The following is a 14,938-nucleotide window of genomic DNA, read 5'->3' on the forward strand; positions in this document are numbered from 1 at the left end:
CCTATATATAGGGCCTTATAACCTAAGGCTATACTACAGTAGGCCTACATGTATTAATTTTTTATATACAGTATATTATATATACGCCGTGGCTAGAGAGGTACGGTAAATGATATTACGTCACGATTAGCCAATATAAACGCTGATACACGCGTGACGTCATTCAGTGCACTGCTGCTGCAAGAATAGCGAGTGTGTTAGCAACGACGATCGAAGACTAAGAAACTTTGTTCGTTCGCGAGTGTTGTTGACAAGCTGTGATTAATTGTATTCTGTAGCCGAGGCCCTATAGCAATTAAAAAGCATAGTTTTGCTAGATTTGGCGACATCAAGCCAGAAAAAAAACATCGCCTTAAGGGGATGTCCGCGAAATATTTGTTTTCTAAACAGACGCATCCTCTGAGGCATTTTGGGCGATCAATTTTTTCCCCTTTTTTAACTTCTTATTAAATTAAATTCATAGCCAGTTTTCAACTAGGGTGAGGGCCTAAGACAGCCAGTAACAACAAGGAAAGGTCGGACCTAGGCCTAGAGATGTTCAGGCAGGCCTATCCTACCTAGGCATAGGCCAGCCTACTACTCTCTAGCTAGGCCCTCCGGCTTCGCTAGGTTTCGGAAAGGCAGGGGTAGCTAAGGCCTAGGCATGGCTTCTACTATTAAAATACTTTATTCTCGCTTGATGTCGTCAAATCTAGCAAAACTGCTATCATTTTTAATTGCTATAGGGCCAACAACACCCGCGAACAAACAAAATTTCTTATCTCCGATCGTTGCCAACACACACTCACTATTCTTGCAGCAGCAGTGCACTGAATGACGTCACGCATGTATCGGCGTTTCTATTGGCTAATCCTAACGTAATATCATTTACCGTACCTTTAGCAATCGGAAGTTCCGATACGGTACCGTATCTCTAGCCACGGCGATATATATATAAGGGATATGACCGGTTGAGCCGCCGACAAGTTGAGCCGCCGGTAATTTCTATGGAACATCAAGCGCGTCTCTCAGTGAATGTAGTGTCTCTCAGTGAATGTAGTCGGCTTGCCGATGTCATCAGTGAATGAACCCCCCGGATATTCATTCCACAGTCTTGTCAGTCGTTGATTTGCTCGTATTGCCGTTTGTGATGTATAATTGTGTAATTGAAAATTAGAATTTTGATTATTTTATGTACTACATTTTTATAAAAATAAATGAAGTTGTATAATTGCAAAATTGTATTAAAAATGTAATTTTATGTTTAATTAAATTATTGATAAATGATAAGAATGTATGGAGTTTTTTTTTTTACTATCTGGCAAGCTGACTGAGCAAATACTCACAAAATTTAAATTAAAACGATAGAAAGAACAAGTAAATAAATTGAAATACGTCCCAAAAATATTTAATAAATCAGTGCAAAAACCGAAAAATTTAAATAATTGAGTAAATAAACTGAAATACATCCCAAACAACAGTACCAAGAACGAATAAGTTAATTGAAATACGCCGCAATTAACGCACTACATTCACTGAGAGACGCGCTTGGCGTTCCATAGATATGGCTCAACTTGTCGGCGGCTCAACCGGTCATAAATATATTATAGGCCTACTATAATATTAATATATAGGCCTATAGCCCTATATGTATATAAATTTGTATATATAATAGGCTAGGCTACTGTATATTGCCAATTCAATGTAAAAATTGGACATAACTAAAATTGGAAGCCCCTCTAGCCTAGAGGCCTCTAGGCCGAATAGCCTAGCCCAGGGAGTTGTTATAGTAACTAGGCCTAGCCCTAGCCTACTATAAGGGCCCTAGGTAGGCTTAAACTAGGCCTAATTTTTTTCACTTAAAATATTTTAAGTGCAAATCCCAGGTCCTGATTGGATCAGAATAGTTAATGGTGGTACAAAATTTACCGAATGACCCTCAACAGCAGCTAAACATACTTACGATATTTCGAGGTAAATTGATTTAGAACAAGCGTTCTTAACACAAGCCAACAAAACAAGCAGCAGCAATCAATGTGCGCAAGTTGTCAGCTATGGAGCGCCCACAGTGCCTTCTGCGGAGACTTTTCGTACAGGCCCAAAATCATGGTAAATTAATTCATAGGTGGAATTCAACCAATGAGCGTTCGGGGTTGAAATGGGTCACCGCACATGACCTTAGCTTTTTTTTAAATTAAAATTGTCGTTCGCGATTTTCGTTTTTCGTTGAGAAGCGATGTTTTGATGCGGTGTATCATTCATAATATTCTGGTTTTAATTAATTATTTGTTAGGAGAAACATGGTGAGACATAAATGGACATAGGCCTACAAAGGGGAACGAAATTTGGTAAAAATCGTAGCTATTGGTAGATTTCCCGTTGATTTATAATCAGGCGGTACTGGGGAAGGACTTGCTCCACAACAAGAGCGTTGGTAATATTTCTATCATGTATATAATTAGTATTAGAATTAGAAAGCTTTCTTTTTACTGGATACCCAATCAATGTTGGGATATTGTTCTCCTTGGGGTCCAGATAACAAAAACTTAAATTTCATACAAAATTAAATGAAAATCAAAATTCTAATGAAGGGTTAAGTACAAGAAGCATATTTAAATTAGATCTTTGAAATATTTTAAAGTAAGTGAGTGTATAGTGCTGTGAATATTTGATGGTAGGTTATTCCAAAGTTTAGCAGATTCATATTTAAAGGCTGTCTCTTATACACATCTAGATGTGTATAAGAGACAGCAATGAACCCAGTGGCGTATCTATCAAAAAGAATTTTCTTTTTTTCTCAATTCTTTTTTTATTTTGAAAAATTTAGGGAGGGGTGAAGAGTCGGCTTCCCCCCCCCACTTGAATCCACCACTGGAAACCACCTCAAGGGTAGCCGATTTTATTACTGATGTATACACAAATTATATTATCAAAAATCTTATCATCAACTGGTTGAGCTTGCTCTTGGCTTTTCCCTTGTATTGCTTATTACTGATCCTGAGTTGTATTTGTTTAATTATTGCAATTTTTGTAGCATAGGTACATGAACTCAATAAAATAGTATCTACTTCATACAAAGTCGGATATGATTAATTACCAGTGTGTATGAAAACCACCTTTAAGGGTAGCCCATTTGATTTCTGAGGTGATTGATATTAGCTTTTCTTAAACATATATATATATATATATATATATTGTATATACTGTATACATATTATTTAAAATTATTTACCACTAGTATTATATTAAACAATTTTTGTCATTCAAGATCTCTATAAAGCCCCTTTTACAATAGACACGATTACGACATGATGACATATCATCGTGTAGTTTGTATTCTTCAACACTGCGTGCATCTGTATCCTGTCGTCGTGTCGTAATCATATCTAGTGTAAACAGGGCTTTAAACTAGAAATTTTAATTTGCGTTGCGTTTTATCGCCGCTCCTTTTCTCAATCTATACTTGTAATTTACGATGCATCAACACCTCTTGCAAATTAGTTAAGTTCGCAGACGATATGTGCATTACTGGTTTAATAAAAAACAATGATGAATCTGCTTATAGAAATGAAGTTTCCCATGTTATTAACTGGTGCTCTTATAACTTCTTAGTTATCAATGCTAAGAAAACAAAGGAAATGATTTTTTATTTCAGGAGAAGCAATACAGATACAGATCAACTCATTGTCAATAATGAAAGAGTAACTAGAACATCAGAACATAAATATTTGGGTATCATCATAGATGATAAATTAAACTAGAATAAACACACACAAGGTGTTTATTCCAAGCCAACTCAACGTCTTCATTTTCTTAGGAAGCTAAATAAGTTTAATGTAGGGCAGGAAACACTATCTCTCTTCTATCAGAGTGTAATAAAATCAGTTATTTGCTTCTGTTGTATTGCCTGGTTCAGCAGCCTTACAAAGAAAAATAGTAAACAAATTAAGAAAATAACCAGAGTGGCAGGAAAAATTATTGGTATGGAGCTTCCAAGTATAATAAGCAGTCTTTGTGATAAGTCTGCCCTTACGAAATTAGATAAAATATTACAGGATGAGTCTCACCCACTTTTAACAAATCAGGAAGAATCAGACAAACTACTGTTAAAACAAATCGGTTAAAGAATTCATTCATACCTCACACATGTCAGCTCTACAGTAGTCAATTCTCCAGATAATGAGTATTATTTAGGTACCTTTGTTGTTTAAGCTCAATTCTACTGTCTTTCTCTTTAGTTAAGTTAGTTAAGCTTTTTGGTGCTATTGTATTTGTGATATATTTATATTTTATGTGATGTGTTTGTGTTTTTTTGTTTTTAATGTATAAGCACAGGAGTGCAAATCTCATGTATATTTTTTGTATATGTGACAATAACATTTATCTTGAATCTTAAAATCTTGATCACACACATCAGGTAATCCATTATCACACAAATTATCACCAAAGTGTATGAAAAACACTTTAAGGGTAGCCCATTTGATTCCTCAGGTGATTGATATTAGCTTTTCTTTATATTAAACAACTTTTGTCATTCAAGATTTCTATAAAGCTCCATTTACACTAGACACGATTATGACACGACGACATATCATCCTTTAGTCTGTATTCTTCAACACTGCGTACATCTGTATCATGTCGTAATCATATCTAGTGTAAACGGGGCTTTAAACTAGAAATTTTAATTTGATCACACACATCATCAGATAATCCATTATTATCACACACATTATCATGCAATTCATTATACAGTATCTGTATTATTAACAAACTTGATGAGCAAATTTTATAACAACTTTATCAGGGTCTTCATCATTGGTCATTTCTCTCCTGATAAATTTCCATTTCTTCTCCTTTTCCAATCTTTCTATTTCAGCTTCCAGTTTTCCTTTGCTATAAGTTGGTGCATCTTTCAACCATTTCATACGAAATGCATTAATGATGTAGCCACCTGTGTTTTAATGATATAATCATTGTAAGTACCATATTTTAATATAGCCACATGTATTTTATATAAATATATTTATATATACCTGAATGGTTATTTATACATAATGACGTACAATATGTAAATATAGACTGGGGTTGATGCAGGAAGGGGGAAGGAGTACAGATGGTGCGATCACACCCCCATTAAATTGTTATTAACACTGGTTTTTTTTAAATATTAACATTCACATTTTATATAGCGCACATTTCTCAATATACATCATAATCATTTTTTAATTTTATTATTATCAAGTGAACATAATATTGGTAAGACATTTAAAGGTCCATATCCTCAAAATTTTCTCACCCCAGCCCCCAACAATAGTGGGGCTGACGTGGTGTGGACTCTCATGCACCCCCTACCGCCAAATCATGCATCCACCTCAGATAGAAATAGAGAATGCAAAGAATTACAAAGCACAAATTAAACAGTTCCCCCAATACGGGCATGTTCTTTCAGTGCCACCGAGAGGGGGCAGGGAGAAGATCACTTGGGCTCAAGCTTACAAGGGGCCCATAGATATTGGAGGTACCATTTTTTATATTTTTTTCAAAAATGAAAATTACTATCATGGGCCCTCAATAATGGCATGGGTCCCCTAATAATGGGCACCTCCAGATTGACAGGATCCCACCCAAAATACGTTTGCGCCTTCGGTGCAATCTTTCTCACGCTCGTAACTGAGGGCCCACACCAACCCTTGCCCCGGTTACATTTTCCCTCTTGGCAGCCCTGTGTTCTTTGTAACTGATTACAAGAGTAGTATTCAAATTATGTTAATGTTAAATTAGTAATACACAATAAATGTAATAAATAAATAATGATTTTCCACAAAATACTGTATGTGGATATGATTAAGTTATTACCTGGTTTCACACATCGAATCCACTCTGAAAACACTGAGATGGGTAAGTGATTTTTCGCCATGCCTCCGTAGCAAATAAGAGCATCATATGAATCTAAAAATACAATGACAGGAAGAACAATAAAAGCATTAGCAAAATATAATAATACTAAATATTGGTGATTAATATTTTTTAATATTAATTAATTAATATTAACATTTTTTACTCCAATAAACTCGCCCTTTATGGTATGCAAGCAACGAATCAGAAAAACATATTTATACAATCGATAATAATATTTGAAAAGTACTGTGGAGGCCTTTTTGTTCACGGCCCTAAAATGTTGCCATTATTTTCTTAATTCTAGTACAGTATCACTTAGTGATACCAATATATTTATTGTTGTAGATAAAAATTGAGCATGTAACCAGGCATGCAAAAAAAATATTTGTGCCTCCGACAATTAAAATGATCAATTATCTTGATAAAATGTCTCCAGCACCAAATGTTATCTGTATACTATATAGCCCAACATTTTATTCTGTAGAATTTTTCGTCCCAAAATGCCCCCAGAACAGTCATGCTGCCTCTGACCACCAGTTGCGCACTTTTTCCAGCCCTGCATGTAACAAATTATTTTTTTGCACAAGATTTCATTGCATAAGATATGCTGAATGCATTCCAAATGGAAAGGCAGTACATTAACTCAAGTTTCATAATAACAATAAGAAAACTCAAGTTTCATAATAACAATAAGATAACAACAAAATGAGAGAAACAATAACAAGATTTCTGCGATGTTCCTGTGCAGCCAAGGATAATGTTTGTGTGCATTTGCTAGGCCTACTACCTTGTGTATTAGACAAAAATTTCACACTTAAAAAATTGTACATTTTTATTTTGGCTTACATAAACATTTTTTTCAATATTGAGGATTTACAACATTTTATGAAAAAGCCAAACAAATTGATGGTTTTTGTAATCTGAAATTAGTTCCCTGTAAAATATAATAAAGCGAAGCATAAGGTTTCTGTGAAGACCCAGCCAGACCCTTCCCCCTCCATTAGTTTAGTTGCTTGCTTTCCTTGTAAATAACACTAAACAGATACACTACTATATTTACCATCATCAATGCTTAATCTAGCATCGCTTACAAATTCAACAATAAAATTTTTATAGACGTTTCGTTTTCTGGCTTGTTCCATACAGACTGAACTTCCATCAAAAGCATCAATGTTAGTGTAGCCGTTGTCGTGAAGCTGACAAAGTAAAGACAAAATACATGGTAGGAATGAAAGTATTATACATACTCCAAGTACTGAAATGCACCCCATCGTTTTGAGATTCAATATTTCAACATCAATTATGTCATCATAGTATGAATGCATGTAACACTTTGACACTCTTTGAAAAGAATGCTAAACTCTGTCCTGACCATCAAACTTTCTCTTTGACAAAAACCATTGTATGCCCATATATAGTCATGATGTGCCTATATATGGTCATGATGTGATGTTATCATGACCATATTTGGGTTAAATCATTAACCATGACTGGGTAAAGACAACTTGATTTCTTGCTTCGAAAAAGATATCCATTTGTAGAAGTCTTATGAAATAAGCCTATCCAATAGTGACGTTAAAGGGTCGGGACATACCTTCGACTTTAGATTGACGGAGATTGAATTGACTGTATGTTAAATACAGGCACAATGTATACACAGGCCGAGTTCTAGAGTCCAGTTAAATATATAATTTTGTATCTAAATGATATATTTATATACAATATATATATTTATCATAAACATTATGCGCAAATATGTATTTAGAAAAATAAATAAAATTTAACGAAAATATGGAAGAAACATTATAGGAAGAAAGAAGAATAGGAAAGAAATTTGGAGCGGCTGAAATATTTACCGAAAATAAACAATAATAATCATTTTGTCATTATTGCATCACATTTTTGTGAAAATTTGAAATGGCACTAATCATCACAGGTCAAGGTGCCGGTAGCCTGCACGTTTCATGTATTCGACACCACTTTGTGTCTCTAAGACATGCGCGTATTCTTGGCACTGTTCTGATTGGTCAGTTGTAGTTTGATTAACACTCCGGAAAAGTTGATTGTCCTTCATAAATTGTATGCGTATCTCAAATATACACAATAGCCTTATCAAGGAGGTACCTCCTTGATATTATGTACTATATTTTGTACAGCCTTCAAAACAGTATGTGGGTGATTATTGAATACTTTTAAGTACACTGTACTTACAAGCTTTCCAAAGAGTCCAGTTGATGCAGCGAAGTCCAGTATGCGAGTACTCTTGTTTGGGATCAGGTCTATTACAGTACGCAATGTCATGACATGTCCATCATCCTGATACGGACCAAATACCTTGAAACAAACCATTTCGGCAAATTTGATTTTTATTGATTTAATGTGCTTGTTTCTTTCTTTTATAATAAACAGTAATACTATTTTTCATCCTTTAAAGAAAGTTGTTATGCAATAATACTTATAAAAACAGTAGAAATTTTGAAAAATAAAAGCTGTTAAAACATTGATAGAAGTACAATTAGAAACCAGTCTGGTTCTGGTGGGTAAAGCCGACCTTCTAAGAATTCCAAAAGTAGAATAGAAATATAAATAGAAATGGAAATAGTGTTGAATGGTAGGAAAGGTCCACCACTTCAGTTTTAGACGGGCGCAACGTCGGTCACGAAGAGGATTGCCGTACCGCCTCAGGCCGCATTGGACCTGATAGGTAGGAAAATCACAATCACACGAGCATTGGCTTTGTGAAAAACCACATATTACGAATTTTTCGAGCTCAACATCGGAATTTAAGGTCAGAATATTGATTCAATAATTGAAATACATTCTTTTTTAAGTTTATACACATTTAATAAAATCCACCAAAAAAAATGAAAATACAATTTTTATAATGATGACGAAGTTGTTTACTTTTCACAAACATGTTGAAATTTGTGGGGATTCACCATTTAGGCCTATGCCCTAGATCTGCGTTGAAGAAAACATCTAAAGGAGAGCAAAAAATAGGTCTAAAATTTATTGGGAAAAAAAATGTCTCATGTGATGTGAATTGAGACGATTTTGGCTTGCTCTGCCGTTTTAATCATTGTGCTACCTATGACTCTGAAATTGTGAGTGTAAACAGCATTTGGTGGAGGAGAAATTTCTATTATCTTATTGGCTAACATGTGATTTGGAGGCGTGGCTTCTTTGATGGACTCACCCAGACGCGACTGCCAAACTTTGAACTTTAACTTTGTTTACGCCGCGAGTTCATGAAAGTCAGACATGGAGTTTCATGAAATGGAATCTGAAAATTGGTAGACATTTTAACGAACTTTCAGCAGAAAGGAACATCGAAATGAGTGCATACTATTGCAAATTAACTTCGTGTAGGTAAATAAGGGTCTTTACAGGCCTGTTGCGCTATTCATATTGGTGGTTTTTGTATTAATTTTTGTACAGCATTGATTGAAGTAGCCGGCGAAAACATCGTAGTAGCCGATCGAATGCGCCGGCCGCCGGCTCTTAAGTAAACCCCTGTCATATATAAAAAGTCTTAAGAATGGAATCAAATTTATATTTAAAAAATATGTTTTTGTTGTACCAGTAAACATATTTGCAAGAAATACTGAGCTTTTCAAGTGAAAAAAAATCAGATTTTCCCCAAAAGTGATGAGGGAGCGGGTGATAAACTAATAATTTTTTTATGGGGCCTTATATAGGTCTCCCATCAATTAAAGACCACTTTTGGGACCAGGGCTTCCATGGTCTTAAACAGCTTTGGTCTCTAATAAGAATTGAATAACAAAAATAAGACATTTGTTAATTTGGGACCACAGAAAGGTGGTCTCTATTAGAGGGGTCTTTTATTATAGGGAGACCTGCATCAGCAGTTTTATGCTTTCAATACTTCTATTATATTTGCATATGTCCCGTAAAATATAATAGACCTACATTCCATTTATTTGTTTAATTTAATACTTCGTATACTTTTACTGTTGATTTTAATTGCTGCTTCCTGTTCCTACAGTAATCATAAGCCCATTTTTAGCCTTTTAATTATCATTACTAGCTTCCCCACATCCCACCACTTGATCATTCATTGTATTTAGAGGCCTATCTGTTTACCTGTGCTTATACCAAGCCAATTTTACATAGGGTTGTTCAGTGTTTAAGCTGTCATTAGCCAAATCCTAATAAAAGCTGAATTTTGCTAAATATTTTTGTTCAAAATTAGCCAAAAAAGCTATGGAATTGAAGCTATTATTGCTTATATTCTTTTGTTTTGACTAATCAAATTTCTGTGGTATTTTTATACCAAATTAGCCAAATTGCAAAATATTATTTTTGGCCAGCTTAAAACCTGGTCGTTTCGGGCTTGAGTCGAATTGGGCCCCAAGTCGTTTCGGCCTTCAGCTTTGGTTCATGGGATACTACTTCTATTACACTCATAAACGTTCACTTTTTAATCACTTTAAATTCAGTGTATTTCCATTTTATTTTGCAAAGTGTTTTGCTGTAATTTGGATGCACCACCAGATGGTGTGTGCCACTGAAGCAAACGTGTTTCCAATCAATTATCAATTATTCTTTTGTTCTTTGATTGATTTCTGTTTTGATTGTAAGTAATTTGTAAGTCTTTGTGTATTTTACCTGCTTTTTAGGCTTCTCAATTTATATTTATATTTTTTAAAATTTTGTAAAGAGTACAGTAGTTGTTTTGGATGCATCGTTAAATATGTTTACTGTGTGCCACTGATACAAGTAAGCAATGCAATACATATCCGATAGCTGTATAAATTAGAACCCATTACAGTATAACAATATAGTTGAATGTATATTTAATAAAACCAAAGTAAAGAAAGTGAATTCCAAATTATTGTAGTGACACATACAGTAAAAGGCTAATTAAACAAACATTCCTGTTCAATATGAGATGGTAGTGTCTGGTAGTATATACAGTAGTATATGTCACAATTTAAAATGAGTCTGACATTTAAAAAAAATTTGATGTTGTCCTATGAAACTAAAACCTACTCAAACTATAACATGGCTGATTGTAATTTTTACTAGTGCAAATAATCACAATTTTCCAGGTAATACATAATAATAAATAATAATATTAAAAAAATATTATTATTGAAAATTATTATTATAAATAATAATAATAATAATAATAATAACAATAATAATAATAAGTATAATAATGATACTGAGATTGAACAGGTTAATGAGTACAAATACTTAGGTTGCATTGTTGACAGCAAGTTAACATGGACCTTACATGTAGATAAAGTATATTTTAAGGCAGCTAAAGGCTTTACCTTGTACGTCAAATGAAGATTTTAAGTGTTGATACCAAATTTATTCATCTCTTCTTCGAATCAGTCGTTCGTAGTATCATGAATTTTTACTTCATTTGATTTTATCAAAACATGCTAATTTTAAAAAGCAAAGCTAAATAATAAAATTTGTAAAAAAGCAAGTAAGATAATTGAATTCGAACTTGTTGATTTTATAAGTCATTGTATCAGAACCAAGTACTGAATATGGTTAGGCACACAAAGGAAGACGAAACTTTGTTTTAATAATGGAAGATAATAATAAAGTACATTCATATTCGTCTGTGTGTATCTTCAAATGTTGTTGTTTTTTCCATAAAACTTCTTTTTACAATTTTGACATTCATATCGTCCTGTATGTACCCTCAAATGTTGTTTTAAATCACAATTTCTATTAAATTTCTTTCTACAATGTTCACATTCATATGAAGTTGCTCAAGTACGTATTCTTAAATTTTCTTTTAATTGGCTACTTCTTTTAAATGTTATTTTCACAGTGTTTACATTCATATGGTCTTTCTCCTGTATGTTTCCATACATGCGTTTTCAAACTGGACGATTGTTAAATTTCTTTACAATGTTCACATTCGTATGGCCTCTCTCCTGTATGTATCCTTACATGTGCTTTCAAAGCAGTGGACCGTTTAAATTTCATTCCACAATGTTCACATTCAAATGGTCTTTCTCCTGTGTGCATCCTCAAATGTTGTTTTAAATCACTCCTGCTACTATTAAATTTCTTTTCGCAATGTTCACATTCCACATTCATTTGGTCTCTCTCCTGTATGCATCGTTAAATGTTTTTGCAAAGAGCCTCGGTATTTATATTTCTTTCCACAATATTCACATTCTTGGTGTTTCCCTTCTGCGTCCAACAATGTTAACATTCCTATGCAGCTTTCCACAATGTTCACATTCATTTCTCTCTCGTGTAGTAGTATGTACTCTTACATGCATTCTCAAACCAGAATGCTGTTTAAATTTCTTTCCACAATGTTCACATTCAAATGCTCTTTCACTTTTGTGTATCCTTAAATGCTTTTTTAATTCACTACTACTATTAAATTTCTTCCCACAATGTTCACATCCATATGGCTTCTCTCCTGTATGTATCTTCAAATGTTGTTTTAAATTATAACTTCTACTACATTTCTTTCCACAATGTTCACACTCATATGGAGTCTCTCCTGTATGTATCCTCAAATGTTGATTTAAATGATTACTACGATTGAATTTCTTTCCGCAATGTTCACATTCATATGGTCTCTCTCCTGTATGTATCCTCACATGTTTTTTTAAAGCAGGGGACTGTTTAAATTTCTTTCCGCAATGTTCACATTCAAATGGTCTTTCTCCTGTATGTACCCTCAAATGTTGTTTTAAATTACTACTTTTATAAAATTTCTTTCCACAATGTTCACATTCATATGGAGTCTCTCCTGTATGTTTCCATACATGTGTTTTCAAACTGGACAATTGTATAAATTTTTTTCCACATTGTTCACATACATATGGAGTTTCTCCTGTATGTATCCTTAAATTTTCTTTTAATTGGCTACTTCTTGTAAATGTATTTTCACAGTGTTTACATTCATATGGTCTTTCTCCTGTATGTTTCCATACATGTGATTTCAAACCGGACGATTGTTTAAATTTTTGTCCACAATGTTCACATTCATATGGTCTCTCTCCTGTATGTATCCTTACATGCGCTTTCAAAGTGCCACGCTGTTTAAATTTCATTCCACAATGTTCACATTCAAATGGTCTTTCTCCTGTATGTATCCTCAAATGTAGTTTTAAATCACTGCTTTTATTAAATTTCTTTTCACAATGTTCACATTCATGGTCTCTCTCTCCTGTATGTGTCTTTAAATGCGTTTTCAAAAAGCTACGGTATTTAAATTTCTTTCCACAATATTCACATTCATGTTGTGTCCCTTCTGTGTGCATCTGTATATGTTTTTCAAATTCACTGTTGCGCTCAAATTGTTTTTCACAATGTTTACATTGAAATGGCACATCTTCTGTTTTGATTCCCAAATGTGTTTTTAAAGTAACTAAATCAAACTTTTCCCCACAATGTTCACATTTATATTCTCTCTTGTCTTTTCTGCAAAGTTCCTTAGAACCACCCTGTTCATTTACTTTTACTTCATTAAATTCAGTCACATTTTTTTCCTTGGTGTTGTGGTCAGTAGACATTTTATATAATGGTTCCAGTGTTTTTCAGGTATCAACACTACAAATTTTGATTTCATTTATTTCTTTCTACTTTTGAGATTCCATACAGTAATAAACAATGTAAAATTTATCAATTTCTTATCAAATGAACTTCTTGGCAAAGCTGTGAAAATCCTGAATACCAACCTAAACAAAAATATTGAGATAAATATCATATTAATAACAATAATAATATGTTATAATAAAGGCCTCCAAGCGCTTCACATTACTATCCCCAGTCATTGGATCAGACACATATGGAACACTAACTCAAGCTCCCTGGGGAGTATTCCATAAAGTTGCAGCAGCTACATTTTGGCAACCCTACCAGTAGTACCCGTTTATATTCTTGGGTGGAGAGAAGCAATGCAGATTAAGTGCCTTGCCCAAGGACATAAGTGAAATGTACAGTGAGGGGATTGAAACCCCAACATCCAGGTTGGACAACCCACTGCGCCAAACCACTTCTACAATTGAAGATAAGGTTATTATTGCCGCTAGGCCATTGCCATTGAAAATGGGGAAAATACCAACAAAGCATGATATTTAGATATATAAAGGTTAGTTTAGTATATATAGGCCTATATATAGGCCTAGCCTATACTAGGCCTACATGTAATAATTGTTTATAAATACAGTATATATAGCCTATTATATAGCCCTATAAATATATGTATATAAAAGGCTAGGCCTACAGCAGTAGTACTGTATAGACATGGCCTAGCCTAGCTAGGTAGGCAAGCTAGTCTAGTTCTAGGTATCATTGGTATTAGGCAGGCCTAGAGTACATTATTTAAATGCACACTACCACATGTAAAACTCTCGCTAACTTAATCTCTGCATGACCCTCAACAGCAGATAAACACGCTTACGATATTTCGAGGCAAACTGATTTACAACAAGCGTTGTTGACACACAAGGCAACAAAACAAGCAGCAATGTGCACACGCCGCAAGCGCAAAGAAGGCACAAGTTGTCAGCATACTATGGAACGCCCACAGTGCCTTCAGGGGCGACTTTTCGTCTGGCTCAATTATCATTTTGCTGCAACTTTATCATTTGCGAAGTTTGCGTTATCAATATTGGTTAATTATAGCGGCCCTGAAAGCCTAAAATACACCTTGACTACATTCACTTTCATGAGTGATCATTATTAAGGTGCACTACTACATATTTCATAAATATCTGCAGTAAGTACAGTATACCATACTCAGAGTCATACTTCAACCTTATATGGTTGCAGACAAGAAAATCAGCCTACCGCTTTTAAAAGAAACACTCATAAATATGCTGACTATTTTTCACGAAACTATTGTTTGCTATATTAGAATTTAATCCTGTCAAATTAAGATCCTCTGGAAACCGTTTATAGCCAATTTCCAGGCTACCCAAGTTTCGTCATAAAAAGTAAGTAATTTTGCATAACAAGTATATTGACAAGAAAGTATAATACATACTCCAAGTATTGAAATACACGCCATCGTGTTGGGATTCAATATTTCGACATTAATTATGTCATC

General features: G+C 34.1%; 3 protein-coding genes across 5 annotated transcripts in view; all 3 read right to left on the minus strand.

Annotated features, from left to right (window-relative positions):
• LOC117107018 (zinc finger protein 501-like) overlaps positions 1–2,024 on the minus strand; it is a 10,677-nt gene extending 8,653 nt beyond the window's left edge. Inside the window, exon 1 of the mRNA XM_033248533.1 lies at positions 1,943–2,024. The gene's annotated coding sequence lies outside the window, so the exon portion shown is untranslated. The remainder of the gene's footprint in view (positions 1–1,942) is intronic.
• An 801-nt stretch (positions 2,025–2,825) lies between these two features.
• Positions 2,826–8,208, minus strand: LOC117107020 (demethylmenaquinone methyltransferase-like). 3 transcript variants are annotated; one of them, XR_004445182.1, is made up of 5 exons: positions 8,089–8,208; positions 6,938–7,073; positions 5,836–5,928; positions 4,443–4,930; positions 2,826–3,095 (listed from the first exon to the last, which is right to left on the minus strand). XR_004445182.1 is itself a non-coding variant. In XM_033248537.1 (5 exons), exons 1-4 carry the CDS (start codon positions 8,176–8,178, stop codon positions 4,743–4,745), a joined length of 507 nt encoding a protein of 168 aa, XP_033104428.1. In that variant the 5' UTR covers positions 8,179–8,208; the 3' UTR covers positions 3,193–3,404; positions 4,699–4,742. The 3 variants fall into 3 exon arrangements, 2 of the variants coding, with proteins under 2 accessions (XP_033104428.1, XP_033104426.1); XM_033248537.1 differs by lacking the exon at positions 2,826–3,095 and adding an exon at positions 3,193–3,404 and having other exon boundaries at positions 4,699–4,930; XM_033248535.1 differs by lacking the exon at positions 2,826–3,095 and having other exon boundaries at positions 3,497–4,930.
• Positions 8,209–10,677: 2,469 nt separating this feature from the next.
• Positions 10,678–14,422, minus strand: LOC117107051 (zinc finger protein OZF-like). Its single transcript, XM_033248574.1, has 3 exons — positions 14,291–14,422; positions 12,043–13,565; positions 10,678–11,986 (listed from the first exon to the last, which is right to left on the minus strand). The coding sequence occupies exons 2-3, from the start codon at positions 13,398–13,400 to the stop codon at positions 11,758–11,760; spliced, it is 1,587 nt and encodes a 528-aa protein (XP_033104465.1). The 5' UTR covers positions 13,401–13,565; positions 14,291–14,422; the 3' UTR covers positions 10,678–11,757.
• Positions 14,423–14,938: the final 516 nt, after the last annotated feature.

This window comes from Anneissia japonica, unplaced genomic scaffold (genome assembly GCF_011630105.1).
Source record: "Anneissia japonica isolate Jap-2015-1 unplaced genomic scaffold, ASM1163010v1 scaffold9291_len582782_cov165, whole genome shotgun sequence".
NCBI classification, from domain to species: Eukaryota; Metazoa; Echinodermata; class Crinoidea; order Comatulida; family Comatulidae; genus Anneissia; species Anneissia japonica.

Bases quoted from the DNA above. Each gene is read 5' to 3' on its own strand.
- LOC117107020 (XM_033248537.1), bottom strand. From the start codon at position 8,178: ATGACATTGCGTACTGTAATAGACCTGATCCCAAACAAGAGTACTCGC. The intron at 7,074-8,088 runs GTAAGTACAGTG...TTACTTTGTCAG, and splicing joins CTGGACTCTTTGGAAAGCTT to CTTCACGACAACGGCTACAC. The intron at 4,931-5,835 runs GTAATAACTTAA...ATTAAAACACAG, and splicing joins GATTCGATGTGTGAAACCAG to GTGGCTACATCATTAATGCA.
- LOC117107051 (XM_033248574.1), bottom strand. From the start codon at position 13,400: ATGTCTACTGACCACAACACCAAGGAAAAAAATGTGACTGAATTTAAT. The intron at 11,987-12,042 runs GTGAATATTGTG...AAACATTTAACG, and splicing joins AGAAGGGAAACACCAAGAAT to ATGCATACAGGAGAGAGACC.